Source organism: Lissotriton helveticus, chromosome 6 (genome assembly GCF_964261635.1).
Source record: "Lissotriton helveticus chromosome 6, aLisHel1.1, whole genome shotgun sequence".
NCBI lineage: Eukaryota > Metazoa > Chordata > Amphibia > Caudata > Salamandridae > Lissotriton > Lissotriton helveticus.
The window spans coordinates 1,957,255,624-1,957,271,336 of NC_136067.1; the positions used below are offsets into that span (position 1 = coordinate 1,957,255,624).

Below are 15,713 nucleotides of genomic sequence, written 5' to 3' on the forward strand. Positions count from 1 at the left end.
CTCCTGGAATATGTTGCATATAAAGGTCAGAACAATGCATGGTAATTGCCCCATCAATGTAAGCTGCCATTATACATCGTTTCTTTTCTGCATCACACTGAATCCAACTATGTGACTTTATATATTGCTACTATTCTGAATGCATTAAACTTTGGAGTATTCTCATCCTAAATTCCAACATTAAATGTAATTGAATTAATTTTTTCAGACAGTGAACACAGCTTCAGATGAGACTCCAGGATCCCCTGCTATTCTTTAGACTGACCACCACAGCTGGCATCGTGATGATCTTGAAAACACAGGGTGGAGCTGTGTATTGTAAATAGATAGAATGTGTCTCCACAGTCTATTTCGAGTCGTTGTATAAAGTTAGCAAGCTAAGTCTTGGATCAGTTAAATTCCAAATTAAGTGATAAGTTTATACTTTGACAGTTTAATAAAATGGAGGGCATATTGACAGTTTGTACTGTGCCACAGAGGTAAATATGTAGAACTTTTCTTTTTGCCTTGTTTGCCAATGCTACCTCCAAGAGAGAATAGAGATTTTTTTCTAAACATGCATTCGAAATCTCAGTATAATGCAATTGCTTGTGTGGTTCACATTCCTTAATACCATTAGAACTTAGAACCGCGTGACTTGTAGGTCTATGAGGTATTTTAGAGGCAGGATTTCGCGTTTCCCATACTACAATTCACGTACTGAAAAAAGGCAAAACAGATTTATTGTTGATATGGTGAATGACCTGAACGCTGATCACATCCATTCAGTGTTCAGCTCTTTCACCACTTTACTAATAGTTTTGATCATTCTTAGTCACAAAACAGCATGGCGTCTGTGTGACTAGGAATAGCCGAAGGAGTATCCCTGGTCGTGTGCCTCATTCTATTCAGAATGAGTCTAAATGGAAGCAAGAACATGTCACCTTAACTTTAGGGGTCTACAATATAGCCTTACATCTGCTTCCAAGGGCTATACCGGTTGTTAAAGGCCCTGAACCAGAGATATAGGCTTGAGCCACCAGCGAGAGCCTAGAACGAGGGTGAGTGCCTTTGCCAACAGGTACAGACCAAGGCAGAAGGGCTATAAGACTATTAGAACATTCCACCCATTAATGGTAGGATTTTCTAAAATAAAAAGAGAGAAACATGAAGACAAACATTGGAATGTTGGAGCTCTGGGCTTATTCCAGCCACTATAAGCCCGGAGCTACCCCATCGTTTTCAATTGAGCTCTCAACATCCTAATGTTCTAATATAGGCTAATAGCCCGCTGTCGAAGGCTATACCATTTTTTAAAGACCCTGAACCCAAGTTATTTATTTATTTATAAGGTTTTATATAGCGCTGGCTCCACCCAGGGGTATCAGAGCGCTTTACATAAGTATGAAGATAGTACATGAATAAAAAACAATTGTTCCAAATGCAGCATTCAGACAGGGTAAATTAAAGAGAACACATTGAATAATATAGCATGCAATGATAAATAGGTAAAGAAGGAGTTATCTGCAGAACAAAAAGTGGCAAGAGGTAAGCTCAGTAGTCTGCGTACAGCAGGTAGGTTAGGCGTGAAAAAGAGGGGGTAAAAGTAGGATGAGGCAGGGGAGTAGGAGAAGGGGGAGAGGGGGTGAGGGAGAGGATGGGTAAGAAAGGTCGAGGGGGTGAGGGGGTATATAGGGGGTTGGAGAGGGGAGAGAGTATAGCAAGTGAGATTAGAGAAGGATTAGGGACCCCAATATTTGTTAAACAGGTGCAGTTTGAGGTCTTTTTAGGTCTCACCTTCGCAGCACGCATGCGATACAAAGGCAAATGCCCTTTTGCCGTCGCTTTGGCTTTTCAGCCAAGCACGTGCACGCGTTCCATTGCCTTCAATGGCAACGCGTGCACGTCAGGAGATTCACTTGCGGGAGCGCGCGGCCCATCTGGTCGCAATTATCGCTCCCGCAAGTGAATCGCGGCACCCCCCCCCCAACCGCGCGAGACACTCTTGTTTGTTGCTTGTATTCTTGTCCTCATTTCGCTGCCGCGAGGCGTTACTTTTACGTCTGCACGGCCAATGCTTGTTATAGTTTGCTAATGTTACAAGCACCCCCAGCACGTTATTAACTCATTATAACAGTCAGTACAGGATTCAGACCAGCAGAGGAAAGCATTGCTTGATAAGAACGACCTTAATAAAGTAGTATTGTCTTAAAGCCACAACCTCTCATTTGTGCTCACTGTAGTGTGGCCATACAAGTCAGTTCTTAGTTGGAGGCAAAACAATTACAAGTACATTTCACTGTTATGTCTTCGATTTCAAGCGAGTGTACGCGCACCACGCAGCTCGCATTTAGGTGACTTGTTTTCTCTTACAGCGCGCGCGTTTACCACTCGCGAGACGCTGGTCTTTCATTGACTAGACAAGGCTTTCCCCAGGCGGTGTTACTACTGTAGTAATATATTTAGTGGAACCACTGTGTTCTTTTCTTGAGCACTTTTTCGTTGTTGGCGCTGCGAGTACCAACGCTCCTATCTCTTTCCGACACCGCATTGTGCAAGTTACCCCTGCATGTCCTATACATTTTCACTGCAGTACATTTCCGCCAGCACCGCAGTTGCTAAGGTTTTACAGGAAACCCCCCTCTGACAGTGTAGCGGTTTGTATTTCTGCCTGACCGGAGGGACGAGCAACGCGTGTCACTATCTCACTTCAGGAAGCCACAGGAACTGTGGGTGCACAATGCCATCGCCACAGGCGTCTCTGTGCCCGCAGCGGCTGCCGCATGTATCGCACTCACAGGACTGGAGTGCTTCACCTTGAGATGCTCCCTCCCCGTCCACCGCCTCATGCCATGCAAACTCCCTCCTACCCTCTCCCCGTGTGTGCAGCATACACTGTATGTGTGAATGAAGCAGCACGAGACACCTGGCTTTTAAGGGGGTGCAACTCATTCACATCCTCGTGAATTAAAGAGGTCATTGAGTTGAACCTGCAAGGTCACAGTAACACCATTTGCCAAACGTGCCGTTTGGGCGGGGTCTCATCAAACTCCACGCTCGTTTCAACATGTTTTGACCTTTTTAACAGCACTCACAGGTCTCATTGTCTGGTTTTCAAACAATGTCCTTGACTTTACATTCACACCTAGGGTGCAGTCTATCCACGTGCATGGTATTTTGTAGTTCGAGGCACACAACATATGGCCAAACACACACAGAGGCTTCCAATGCATCACCGAGCTTGCAAAGGAAGAGCAAACACAAACAGTGCACGTTTGCACCAGCCCCCGCCCCCAACATTTTTAATGAACTGGCTCAGTTTGAACATAGCTAGTGTGCTTTGGTATTACTCGGGGCAGCGAGGCAAAGCCCGCCTTTCTATGTCCCGAGCAAGGAAATAGTGTTACAAAACCCACTGCCAAAGGATTATAGTTTTTTGTTTTTTATAATGGGGTGGACATTTTTGCACAATGGCTCTTCAATTAACAACACAATTAGTCAATTACGTTGAAGCTCTGCAACCTCTTAGAGGAGGATATCTTCAGGCCTGAGATCAATCTGGTGTGTTCCCTTTGAGTGTATTGTTCAGAGATCAATCACCACCTTACACTTAATGTCTGCAATTATTCAGTTCAATAGGAGAACCTCTCCCGTATTAATAAAAAAAAAGTAGAAAGTGTTTAGCATTGAACCAAATCTTTTAGCACCAATGACCTTGTAAAGGTGAACCGTAATCAGGTGGCTTGTTGACGACATTTGATAATGAAATAGTCAAGGCTACAGTATGGAAAGATGGCAGCACTGTTTGAGAGCTGAAATGTAGGGTTGAACCTGCAGAATATATTACACTTAGTTCTCAATAATATTCTTCAACTGATTATATAATTAGGGCGACGTTAAATTACAATGCCCACCAAAGCACTTTAATGCCCTTAGCGTCGATTCCATTCCTTTTTTTGACTCTAACTATTCCCCTGCAGCACTTTGCTTGTGCTCCGCACCGGTTGATGGATGTGCGGACCCAGATCTGCCGATTCCAGTAGTATGCTGCAAAAGGCAAAATAGGATTCATGTCATTAACCCACACATGCATTGGGCCATTTGTCAGGCCTCCATGGAACTGTTTCAACTCTAACGATACGCCACATAATGACACTCTACTCAATGCAACATAAATACACCCCACATACCACTCAGTACCATATAATTACACGCCACATAATTACACGCTACATAATACCACTCACTGCCACATAATTATTTGCTACATAATTACACTGTACTCAATGCAACCTACACTCCAAATAATACTACTCAGTGCCACATAATTATACGCCACAAAATTACACTCTGTTGAGTGCAACATACACTTCACATAATATCACTCAGTGTCACATAATTACACTATATTCAATACAACTTAAATACACTCCACATAATACCACTCAGTGCCACGTAATAACACATCACATCATTATACTCTACTCAATGCAATATAAATACACTCCACATAATACCACTCAGTACCACATAATTTTATGTAAAAAAAATGTTTTAATCATCTTGTTCAGTTGTATATAATGACGTCTTGGTTTGTATAAAGGTAACAAAAATACTTAACACTTTTTATTAGAACTTTTCAACATGACGCACAGCAGCCACAATGCTCTACAACATAGCCAAAAGTTCTGGCTAAACACATAAGTTTCCAAAAGCGAGACCTATTGGCTATGCCAATGCTTGTTTGAAACTATCGTATGAGGGGTTACATCGCAGGTCTTGAGGGAGGGCATTCCAAATGTTAGGGGCCTTACCAGAGAAGGAGCGAGATTGTGTGGCTTTCTTTTTTAGCAGAGGAGGGATGAGGAGGAGAGAGTTGGTGCTTCTCATTGGTCGGGAGCGGCCAGCATTATTGAGTTTGCTTGAGAGGTAGATCGGGGTCTTTCGATGAAGGGCTTTGTGCGTAATGCAGGCAATTTTGTAGGAGGATCTGCCTTCAACAGGAACCTAGTTAAGGGCTTTGAGGGCAGGTGAGATGTGATCAAAATGTTTATAGTCGGTTATAAGTCAGACCGCAAGGTTGAGAACAGATTTGAGAGGGGCAACATTAACTTTGGGGGTTCCGGAGAGTATCGAGGAACCATAGTCGATTTTCGAGAGGACTAGCGATTGGACAACCGATTTGAAATCTTACGCTGGAATTAAGGGTTTAATTTTTTTTTTAGATGACGGAGCGTGAAAATTGCTCCCTTAGCCAAATTTTTTATATGAGAATTGAGAGTTAGCTTGTTGTCAATGGTTATACCCAGAGATTTAACTGATTTAGATAAGGAGAGCGAACAGTTAAGGGCATTAAGGTGAGAGATCCATGCTTGGATGGGAAGTGGGGGTAGAAAAGAATGATTTCCGTTATATTAGGGTTGAGTTTGAGATGATTGGAGTGGAACCAGGATTGGATCTTAGTTAAGGCGTTGTTAAGGTGCAGGACATCAGGGTTTGATTTAATTTTATTGTACAGTTGGGTGTCATCAGCATAGAGGTGGTAGTTGATTCTGGCTTGTTTAAGTATGGCGGTAAAATGTTCCATAAAGAGGTTGAAGAGAGCTGGAGAGAGAATAGATCCTTGGGGGACACCAAAGGAGACGTGTGGGGTTAGAGAGGCAGCCTTGGATTTTGATTTGCTGAGTTCTATGTCGGAAGTAGGAGGCGAACCAATAAAGGACAGAGCCATTTAGGCCGAAACGACATTTGAGTGCGTTAAGTAAGGTAGAATGGTTGACTGTATCAAATGCAGCAGTGAGGTCAAGGAGAATGAGTAGGCAAGTCTCACCATTATCCAGGGCATGCTGGATATCGTCATCTATATTTATCAATGCAGTTTCAGTGCTGCAGCCTTTACGAATGCCAGATTGCAAAGGGTCAAGAAAGTTGAAAGTGTCAATGTGTCTATCTAGTTGTGGTAGGGCAAATTTATCAAGGACTATGGGAAGAAGGGGGAGGTTAGAGATAGGGCAGAGGTTGTTAGGGTCATTAGGGTCAGCTTTAGGATTTTTAAGCATGGGAGACATTTGTCCGAGTTGGAGAGAGACTGGGACACACCCCGAAGTAAGGGAGGAGTTGATGATATTTGGTCCAGTATGGGACTATGACACGATTTAGATCTTGGACAAGGTTATAAGGGAGAGGGCTTTTAGTGTGAGAGGATGGTTTTAATTTAGACAAGATGTTAAAGACTTTGAGTTTGGAAACAGGGTGAAAATTGATCCAGGGGGCATTGTTTTTAAGCTGTTTGTGGGCAAGGTTGGTTTCAGGAGGGGTTGTGGTAGGTAGGTGTGGGGAGGAATCAGGGGTTATAATCAATAGGGAGGGTGGCAATGAAGTAGCGTCAGAGGTACATAGGTGGATGGGAAGGATCTAAGTTTGAAGGAAGGACTGATCTATCTTGACAATTAAGTTAGCAATTTCTTCACATTTGATAGTGGAGCTTGAGGTGGGCATAGGAAGTTTGGTTATAGGCCCGATCCACAAACGAGGGCATCTACATGGGTGAGGGCCTTTAACAACAGGTATAGCCCAATGCAGAAGCACTATAAGATTATTAGAACATTCAACCCACTGACGGTAGAATGTTCTAAATTAAAAAGAGAGAAAGGCCAGCATTATAAGTCTAGAGACCCTCTATTGTCCTCAATGGAGCTCTCAACATTTCAATGTTTTAATAAAAGATTAATACCAATAGAATTTGCTTCTTTACTAAGTTCAGAAAACTACTCAAGACCATGTTGTTCTCTCAGGCATACGAGTAAATTATCTTTCATTTCGTCGCCGTCTCCCCTCCTGCTCTCAGCGCCATGAAACCGCTTGGTGTACGCACGCTTAATAAATATTTTTAACATAGCATTACTAAACCTTAAGATGATCTAAAACGTCACTGTACCCTGTCCCAACAACTATTGACATACAGGGCAAACTCGCATTCTTTCACATCTTTTTCTTGGTGTAAAGTATGTGGAGGTCTTCCTGTATTATTTTGTGGTATTCACTTGGAGAAAAATTCCGACAGCAATCATGACTCAACATTGCAATGTATTGTTGGAATTTATTAACTAATTCATTGCAATTACACCAATACTGGGGTTAATAAAAGAGAGGAGACTGACTGGCAGGGGATGTTGGACCTTATTATAACCACTGTTACTAGCACCTATTTAAAGTCTTATAAGATGCTTCATGCTTCTGGTAGACTGTGGCCTCTAGTAGATTCATTTACCAATGTACAAATGTTTCACCTGGTGATTAACCACCTTACATTTCTTTAAGGGCATGCCAATTTAATGTTGAAAATTAGATTGGGTAATGCCAATCTAACTGCTTTGTTAAGTTTGGGCAATGTCAAGAAGGAGACAGCATTTTCTGTCCATCCCTTTTAGCAGTTTCCAAAGTGTTCAAATGTGGATTAGATTCACAAAGTGACGCTTGTCCTCGCCGGATCAGGTTTAACTGGGTGTTTAAGCTCAATTGTAAAATGCAAACTCTATAATTCCCTTTCTGAATCGATTTCACTATCTGACAAATTTTTCAGTGAGGGTCTTGGCACTGACGAGGTGGGGTGTCTTTGATGAAGGCGGCTCTCCCTACATCTCCTTACTCCCACAAAGCTCATTTGTGCCCACTCTCTGCCACGGGCCTCTGTCCCTCCTGTGTGTTCTGGGCAGAGCCTGTCACTTCCCTTCCTCAATTGTGTCCCTCGTCCCACTCACCACGCCCAGAGATTGCGCTGTTATGTAGAATCTCCCAAAGTTGGCATTTTTGAGTGAGTGGGAGGGATGTGTGATTTAAAACAGATTTAAAAGTTATGATTCCCTTCCCCCAGACGCCTGGATGGTAATAGGCTAAATACCAAAGACCAGAAAATGAGTGTAACAGTTCTTGAGCGTTATATATTTTTTTAACGTCCGTTTTCTATGTCAGTAGCCTTTTCAAGGTGTCATTATTCTGAGCATTGCTGAAATTCATCTGACTTTTCGCAGTGCCAGTTGAGGATGTGGGAGAAGCTAATAGAGTAAGTGGGTGGAGCCAGCGGAGGAAGTGGGTGGCGCCAGAGAAAAGTAGGTGCGGCCTCCGACAAAAATTTGAGCACCTGCACTTCATATTTTACAAATTAAGCACTGCTCAGATATGTAAAACAAAAACATACAAAATGATTAGTGAACACAAAAAAGAAGGTGTATGCACTGGACTTTAGATAATCACACTTCATTCTTTAGCTTTCATTTATTGAAACATACATTTTTATCTTCATATTGAAAAAAATAGCCGGTGCAAATTTACTACTGAACTGTGGCACTTTAATAATATTGTTTGGAAGAACAAATCTTACAAGCCTCTGGCTCCATTTAGGTCAACCAATCTTAAACGTTATTACTGGTTTACAAGGCTACCATTAGACACATTAATAACTTGGGAGCTTGTTTCACCGTGCTTTGAAGTCCTGGCACATCAGCACAGCTCAGCAATATGAAGATTTCCTCCAACTCCAGCCACTGCTACAACCTGACCATCGCGTGTCACATCCAAGGTCTGAACAGTTTTGTTGAATAAGGATACATCACCAAGAACCTTTGATTAGTAGGAAAACAATACATTCATTATTCTTTAAATAAAATGGCACTTTGTTCCATAAGTAATGTTATGTCGTTTCATGCTAGTGATTTACTAAGACACAAACAAAAACATTTTTCCCAGACAACATAGTCGCACCTAAAATCTCAGCAACTTAATTAGAAATTCTAGTCAAACAGGTGAACATGAATTGCTGGATAGTAACATGCAATAAAGAACTCCAGGTGGACATCTTGCACACTAACAGTTTACACACAAAACCTACAGTAGCAACTGTAGATCAATTTCACTTAAGAAATACAACCCAACACCCAAGAGCAAAGCAAATATTAAGTGGTTGTCATTACTATGAGGAATCTCAGTCAACAGCCACACCAGCTGGTCAGACTCTGAAGCATCAGCTGGAAAACATAGCAAAAACATGAACAAACACAGACCCCTACGCTAAATGATGTAATATGCAGATCTTATGTGAATACCACCTAAGTGGAGTGAAGGAGCTCTTATGCTGTCTAGTACTCTACTTGAGAGAAATTGCAAAAACCTTAAAGCACAGTAACCAGGAGTCGATCTTGGGATAACATGCAACAAAGTTTGTAGCATTCACTAATTTCAACACTACATTGGTATATGGTGTTTAAGTATTTAATTGTGAAGTTTCCAAAGCTCATAGAAATACCATCAGAAAGATAATCAAATGTCTTTAATTTATTTACTAAGATAGTGCACTTGGTTACTTTCTCCAAACGTTCACACGCTATGAAATTACAGACGTATTTATTTGCAAAGTGGTTCAACTAATTGAGTTTCCAAAACACATTACTCTCGCTACCACCAGCAATTTGACAGGCAAACAATCAGCCATTGAATATTTTGATTGATTGCCTAATTGTTTGGTGTCTCAGTTAAAAGAAAAAGGGAACACACTCTGCACTGCAGAGTACAAAGCACGTTCTGCTTATATTTGTCTATCCTGGAATGCTGCTGGCCATCTGAATTATTCTACTTCCGACACAACACTGCCACAGCCTCAACAAGGAGCTGTGGTTCTTTTAGAGGCGGTGAAGCTGGCAGAAAACAGGTGTTCTGCCTCCAAGAAAACATTTTGGCTTGCCATGTTGGACTATGCCTTCTTGATGAACATTCACCTGTTCTTTTGCTCTTCCCTGCTGAAGACACTATCCTTTGAAAGTTATGGTCACATCCTTTAAGTTGCCTTCAGGTTTCCATGGATGGCAGTTTTGGATATGAATGTTCTTAATTGTTGATAACTGCCCATTTTGTGGTTGGATGCAGTGGTTGGCTGGCTTGGTGGAGTATGTTTGAGCTCATTGGTAAAAGCAAGTCACCTCTTCTGCTGATCTCCGAGTGTTTATTCTCTCGGATTGGCATGACTTGGATACTTTAACTTCTATGGGAAAGGGTTTTATAGGTTCTGTAGCGGCAGGTGGTGAATTCAGAGGACCACTTCAGGACAGACGGCCAGGGCAACTGACTCCAGAACCCAGGGGCTCATGGCTCGATCCCTGGTGCCGGTGGCAGATCAGTTCAGCACCATGTGACCCTGGGCAAAAGCTCGCTTAATCTTCCCTAGGGTCCCCAGCGCCTCGACACCCTCGGGTAATTGTTCGCGGTTTACAAACACTGGACATACTGGACATTGTAACAGTACTGCAGAAAGAGACATTAAAGGTAGCTTGAGGAGAAACACTGTCAGAAGAGTGGTTCTTCCAGGCCATTATTTCAGACATACAGTGGTCTTTAAATTTGGGGGACATGCATTACACCACTCATCAACAGAGGATTCTATTGCCATGAATGATGTATTTGTTGAGAGCTGGAATTTGCCATGTGCATTGTTTCCATTAATATCATGAACCCTTCCCTTCTCACTCCCTGGCTTTTAGATGGGCAGTCTTCTTTGGGAATCATCACTTTGGACCATCTTAAAGGAACTTCCTACAAAGGTTTTACTTGCTATCTACAGTACCAGGGACCTAAAAAGTGTTTATCAACCCTCTTGCTGCTGCGGTACGTGCTCATGCTTGCAATGGGAGTCCTTGTCCATCACATCACTTGTATAACAAGTGGCAACATGATTGGGAAAGGAGGGTAGTGAAGTTGTCTAACATGCACTTCTCTCGTTGGTTTCTTAGGCTCTGGACCTTTTCCTTATGCCCTTTAGTCACAAGTCTAGACTTTTATCTGGAGCTGTTAAATGTTTGTTATTCTGGGTTTGTGTAAAACTATTAACAAAACGGGTACAGTTTGCAGCATTACCAAATAAGAGATAGCTATTAGGAGAGGTAATTTGTGTAACCTGATAGTTAATTAGCAGAGGGATGATTTGTCCCCATATAGCATAGGCCACTTGATGGAGAAAGCATGGTTTAGAGTAGGCTTCTCCAATGAGTAGCTCATGTGATACTAGTACCTCGCCGGCTACCTGTAAGTAGCTCTTTTATGTGCAGCGCAGCCTATTAAGTTAAAAGCTTTGCTTGGCTGAAGTAATATATGGACACCAAAATTGAGAATGTATATTTGAGATGTAAATGTGTGTATTTCCAGAACTCATAAGATGATGTTTTAAGAAAAATGGCTCACTTTTCAAAACACATTTAAAGCGGATATTTGAGTGATGTATCATGTGGCATTGGTCATACTTATTACTAATATCAAAACTTTGGTACCACGGGCATGACTGTTCTGTATTACCTATATACGAGCATTCAAAACTCACTAAATATATATTTTAACATTACTGCTGGCAAACCTGCCTGCTAGCTGAACTTATCACATCTGGAAATCAAGCATAGGACGGCTACCAATGTAGTTGTCTGATGTGGTCACTATTGGAACACTAATAATGTTAGTAGCTCAGGGGGATTTTCATTAAACATAAGGAGCTCTTTTTGCAGAAAAGGTTAAAGACCCCCAGTTAATTGGGATTTTGAAACATTATGCTGAGAGAGGACAAATGTGCACTTTCTAAAAAATCTTCTCCATTTTCTTTTGAGACACGCCTACCTGGTTATTCCACGTTTGATTTAGTGATTTGCCTGAAATTATCTTTTGATGCCTTTGACATCTATATATAAACCACAAGCAGTCAAAAAATAATGGCATAGGGAGCACAGGGCAGATTTTTGCCCTAACTTAATAAGTCTCCCAAGAGTACTTAAAGCCATATATTATACTTATTTGTCACAAAAACACAGAAATTTACCTCATCAGTTTTATAATCCACAGCACTGGCACCATAAGTGCCACTTCCTCCTGCGATGACTACATTTTTCTCACAGAATTTTGCTGCATAAAGAAACTCCCCCTGTAACAAATTTGCTGGAAAAGGGATATCTTTCAGATGCTTTGAACACCGTATATCCCACAATTGCAAAGCATTACGTGCGACCCAAGAAGCGGTCACAACCATATTTTCCTGCAATTAAGAGAGTGAATTCAGTTGAACAGTTTACAAGATACATACAATTTAAATGTTACTTATTTTAAAATAGAACTTGTTCTGAGTATACCTTAATATCAATGCCTGGTCCACAGATATGAGGTCCATTTATCACTCTTCGGGCTTCCTTGGCCATTCGCTTGTCCCAAACCTGAAACCAGAGAACCCCAATGTGGTATGAAAAAAATCATACAGTTATATGTGGAATTTCACTTATGTTTCACCTACCCCTCAACACACTGCCATCCCACCTCTGTTCCAGATAACAGTACCTGCTGTGGGGAAAACATTTTCCCATCATGGATTGCAAATGAGGAGGAAGGCCACATATTAATCACCTTAGCGAAAGGGTTGCTATCTGAGTGATTCTTATAATTAACCATTGCTCCAGCTGGGACACCAGTAGGTAATCCTGCCCCATTTTCCAGGGACAAAACCTTCAGGCCATTTAATGGGGAAAGCATAGTTTAGAGAATTTAGGTGTTGTAATTTGGTAGCGATTAGGTTAGCATTAGCAGAAGCCATCCTGTATTTAGAGACTATCTTGTCTGTTTTGTGGAATCCATTTTGTATTTGTCAGCCATTTTGTTTGCCATGTGCTCGCCATGTGCTCTGTCCTACCTTTCTGTTAACTGCTCTTGAAATCTGCCTAGAGATGAGATATATTTAGCATCTTCCACCTTCGCACATGCTCAGTTGATCTTGCAGCTGTCTTTGCAGCTGCCACTAGAATGTAACTGTAAGGATGTGTTTGCCAAAAACAGCCACTGTTGGCTCCTCCCACTTGTTGACTGTGCATTTTTTGTATGACCATATATGTACCTAAAACCAGCATTTTGTACTTGTACAGCCTTCATTTGAGCCCCTGTGTGGGTATAAAAGGACCAAGCTCCTTCCGTTCAATGTGCTACTTCATACATTACCGAAGGGTGCTGTGTGAATGTAGTTCCACTTCATGAGGGTTAATAAATCTTGTATTTTCTATTCCAGTTTCTGTGCCAACTTCTATTCTATGGTCTGAGGACTCTGTGCAGAGAAGGGAGAACCCCAAGCACTGGTAGGCCTAGCTGAGGCCCATCACCACAAATTGGTTCTTCCAACGCGGGGATCATCGGTGACTCCGATGCCCGAATGACTGGTCGAAACGAAGGATTAGAATCTCGCTTTGGACGCGATCGCTGCCTGAGGAGACCCGAGTCTTGGCAACCACTGCGTTTTTCCTTTCTTTCTGATCTGACCATCCAGGTGGTGCCAGTCCTCGACTGAGATCTCTTCTGTTGATTCGCCGTGCAGTGATCATTTGGACGATTTGAGAACTTGGCAGTTGGAACCTGGACACCATTTGATTGGTAAGAGTCGTCTGCGGCACTTGCTGTTGGTTTTTGATGCCTTGGATTGTAAGGTAGTTTAGTAACACTTACTGTGGCTTTTGATTTGAAGGATTGGCCAATATTTGTATTTGTTTGTAAGGTATAAATAAATTGCAATTTATATAGGCATGTAATGAGGAGATTTTTCTCTATTTGAATTTGTTTGAACGGCGCATTGTACGAAGAGTACCTTAAGCGCTACTTTGATTATAATACTGCATATTTTGCACTATTTTTGGCATGCCTGTTTCTAGCACACTTCGTAGGATGTGTTGCTTTTGTAGAGGTACCAGCTTGAGACTCTAAGCACAACCGCCCCCCGGAGGGGACGCCTAATAGGGATATGTATATTAATATTGGAATTTCTTCTATAATGTACAGCACGTTATGGAATAAATACACTTGTAAGGATCCTGAGTTGCGTTGGCCTATGCATGGGTCATTTGATTTGCGAAAGATTCAGTATATGGAACAATGTATGTTTAAGCGAAAGACTAGGCAAGAGATGTTTGACTGTGTGCGGATGTGGGAGAAAGAAGTGCGTGAACGAATGAAGCGTGAGCAAGCCTTGATTGAAAAAGAACAGCGAAAGAACATTTATGCGAAAGCATTAGAGTTAAAAAACAAGGAAAGGAAATAACTAAAAGAGAGAGAGGATAGGGAGTGCCATTTACAGGTAACTGGCCAATACTCTGTTCGGCAACCCCTTTATCCTATCCTTAATAAACCGCATGATGATTTCTTGTTATTAGATCGTTCTCCACCTCCGTATATTCTCCCTTCCGCTCCTCATAAGTCCGATGAGGAATCTTCTACAGATCAAAATAAAGTGCGAGAAACTCGTTCTATGTTGCCCACTGCGCGTTCTGCTGAGCTTAGATCTGCTGCTCGCAAAGCCGCCTGTAATACTGCTTCTGCCTCTGAACTTTTAGATGACATGAAGATTTGGCAGGAAAGGGAGCAAGTATATTTTACAGAGGTGTTTGCCGCAGAAGTAGTTGAACGGTTTAGGAAACATTCTGAGGAATTGGAGCCTGTTGATATAGCAAACGATTGTTTGCAAATGTGTGATGGTCTTTTTCTCTTTTCTCAGGTGGCTGACTATCAGGCGTTTGGTTAAATTACGTGTTGAGGCAGTCCATTTGCGAGAGGAGAAAAAGGCAGCAGACGCAGCTGCACAAACATCTCAGGCCGGCGTGGCACAAACTTCTATCTTCGGAATAGATAAGACTATGATAGTTCATGCAAAAACTATGCGGAAAGCCGCGCCTTTGTATGTTCCTCCTAGAGGCGAGGGAACAGATGATGATAAAGTTCTGCTGATTCGAAGTGTTACCTTATTTATAATTGGGTCTATACTCCTTGGAATAGAGCGGATGTTATGGCCCTTAAAAATGCATTTGCCTGATCCTCGCAAAAATCTAGCAGCTTTTTATGAGGAAGTTGAGGGTGCTATTAGCTCTTGTGCCATGACTTTGCATGATATTGATTTGTTTTTCGGATTGATATTGCCACCTGACATGTGGAGAACTGTGCGTAAAGTTAATGATCATGCGTGATGTAGAGCGGGAGCCAGCACAGAAATCGTGTAAATTGATTTTAGATCTCCCTACAGCTATATTACTTAAGTTAAAGACGATTATTCCCCCTAAAAAGATAGATTGGACTGTGTTAGCATCGTGTAAGCAAAAAGCAGATGAATCGGTTTCAGATTTTTTTACACGCTTTGAGGAGGCATTCCACGATTTTAGTGGCCAGTCATTGACAGATGACACGGGTAGGCATCTGTTTGTTGATTAATATGTTGCAAACCTTTTGTCAGGAATAGCTAGTCGCCTAAAGGCCAGTGAGAGTTCATGGACTACCTCTTCTCCGGTTTCTCTTTTGACTATGGCTCAGTATTATGAACGCCAGGAATTAGAAGCGAAGGGTAATGAGGATAAAAGACTAAAGAGTTGAAAACAAAGGTTATGTTGGCTCAGGCTTATGGTCCGCCTTCTAGAGGTAATGATAGAGATGGACGTGGATCTTATGGTTCGAACTTTCCTTCCTATACTCATTCGAATTTGTCTGTTGACCAGTGTGCGTACTGCAAGAAATTTGGACATTGGATTTCTGATTGACCATTGCTGCATGCTCAGCAGTGTCCACGTGGTCTGCGACAAATGAGAAATCGTTCAGGATATCCAGGGCCTAGAGGAAGCACCAATGATCGGGCTAGGTTTGATGCTAATACACGTGGGCAGGATGGGTTTAACACTTTTGACAGAAGGAACCAG

At 42.0% G+C, this 15,713-nt stretch overlaps 1 protein-coding gene across 3 annotated transcripts in view; it reads right to left on the bottom strand.

The window, feature by feature from the left end:
* Positions 1-8,278: 8,278 nt before the first annotated feature.
* LOC144763928 (uncharacterized) overlaps positions 8,279-15,713 on the bottom strand; it is a 168,533-nt gene continuing 161,098 nt past the window's right edge. For 2 of the 3 annotated variants that reach the window (XM_078649972.1, XM_078649971.1), the window contains exons 6-8: positions 12,135-12,215; positions 11,828-12,040; positions 8,279-8,598 (exon numbers count right to left, since the gene is read on the bottom strand). In XM_078649972.1, coding sequence (XP_078506098.1) covers positions 8,479-8,598; positions 11,828-12,040; positions 12,135-12,215 — 414 coding nt within the window. In that variant the 3' untranslated portion in view covers positions 8,279-8,478. The remainder of the gene's footprint in view (positions 8,599-11,827; positions 12,041-12,134; positions 12,216-15,713) is intronic. The other variant, XM_078649970.1, reaches the window with a different exon arrangement.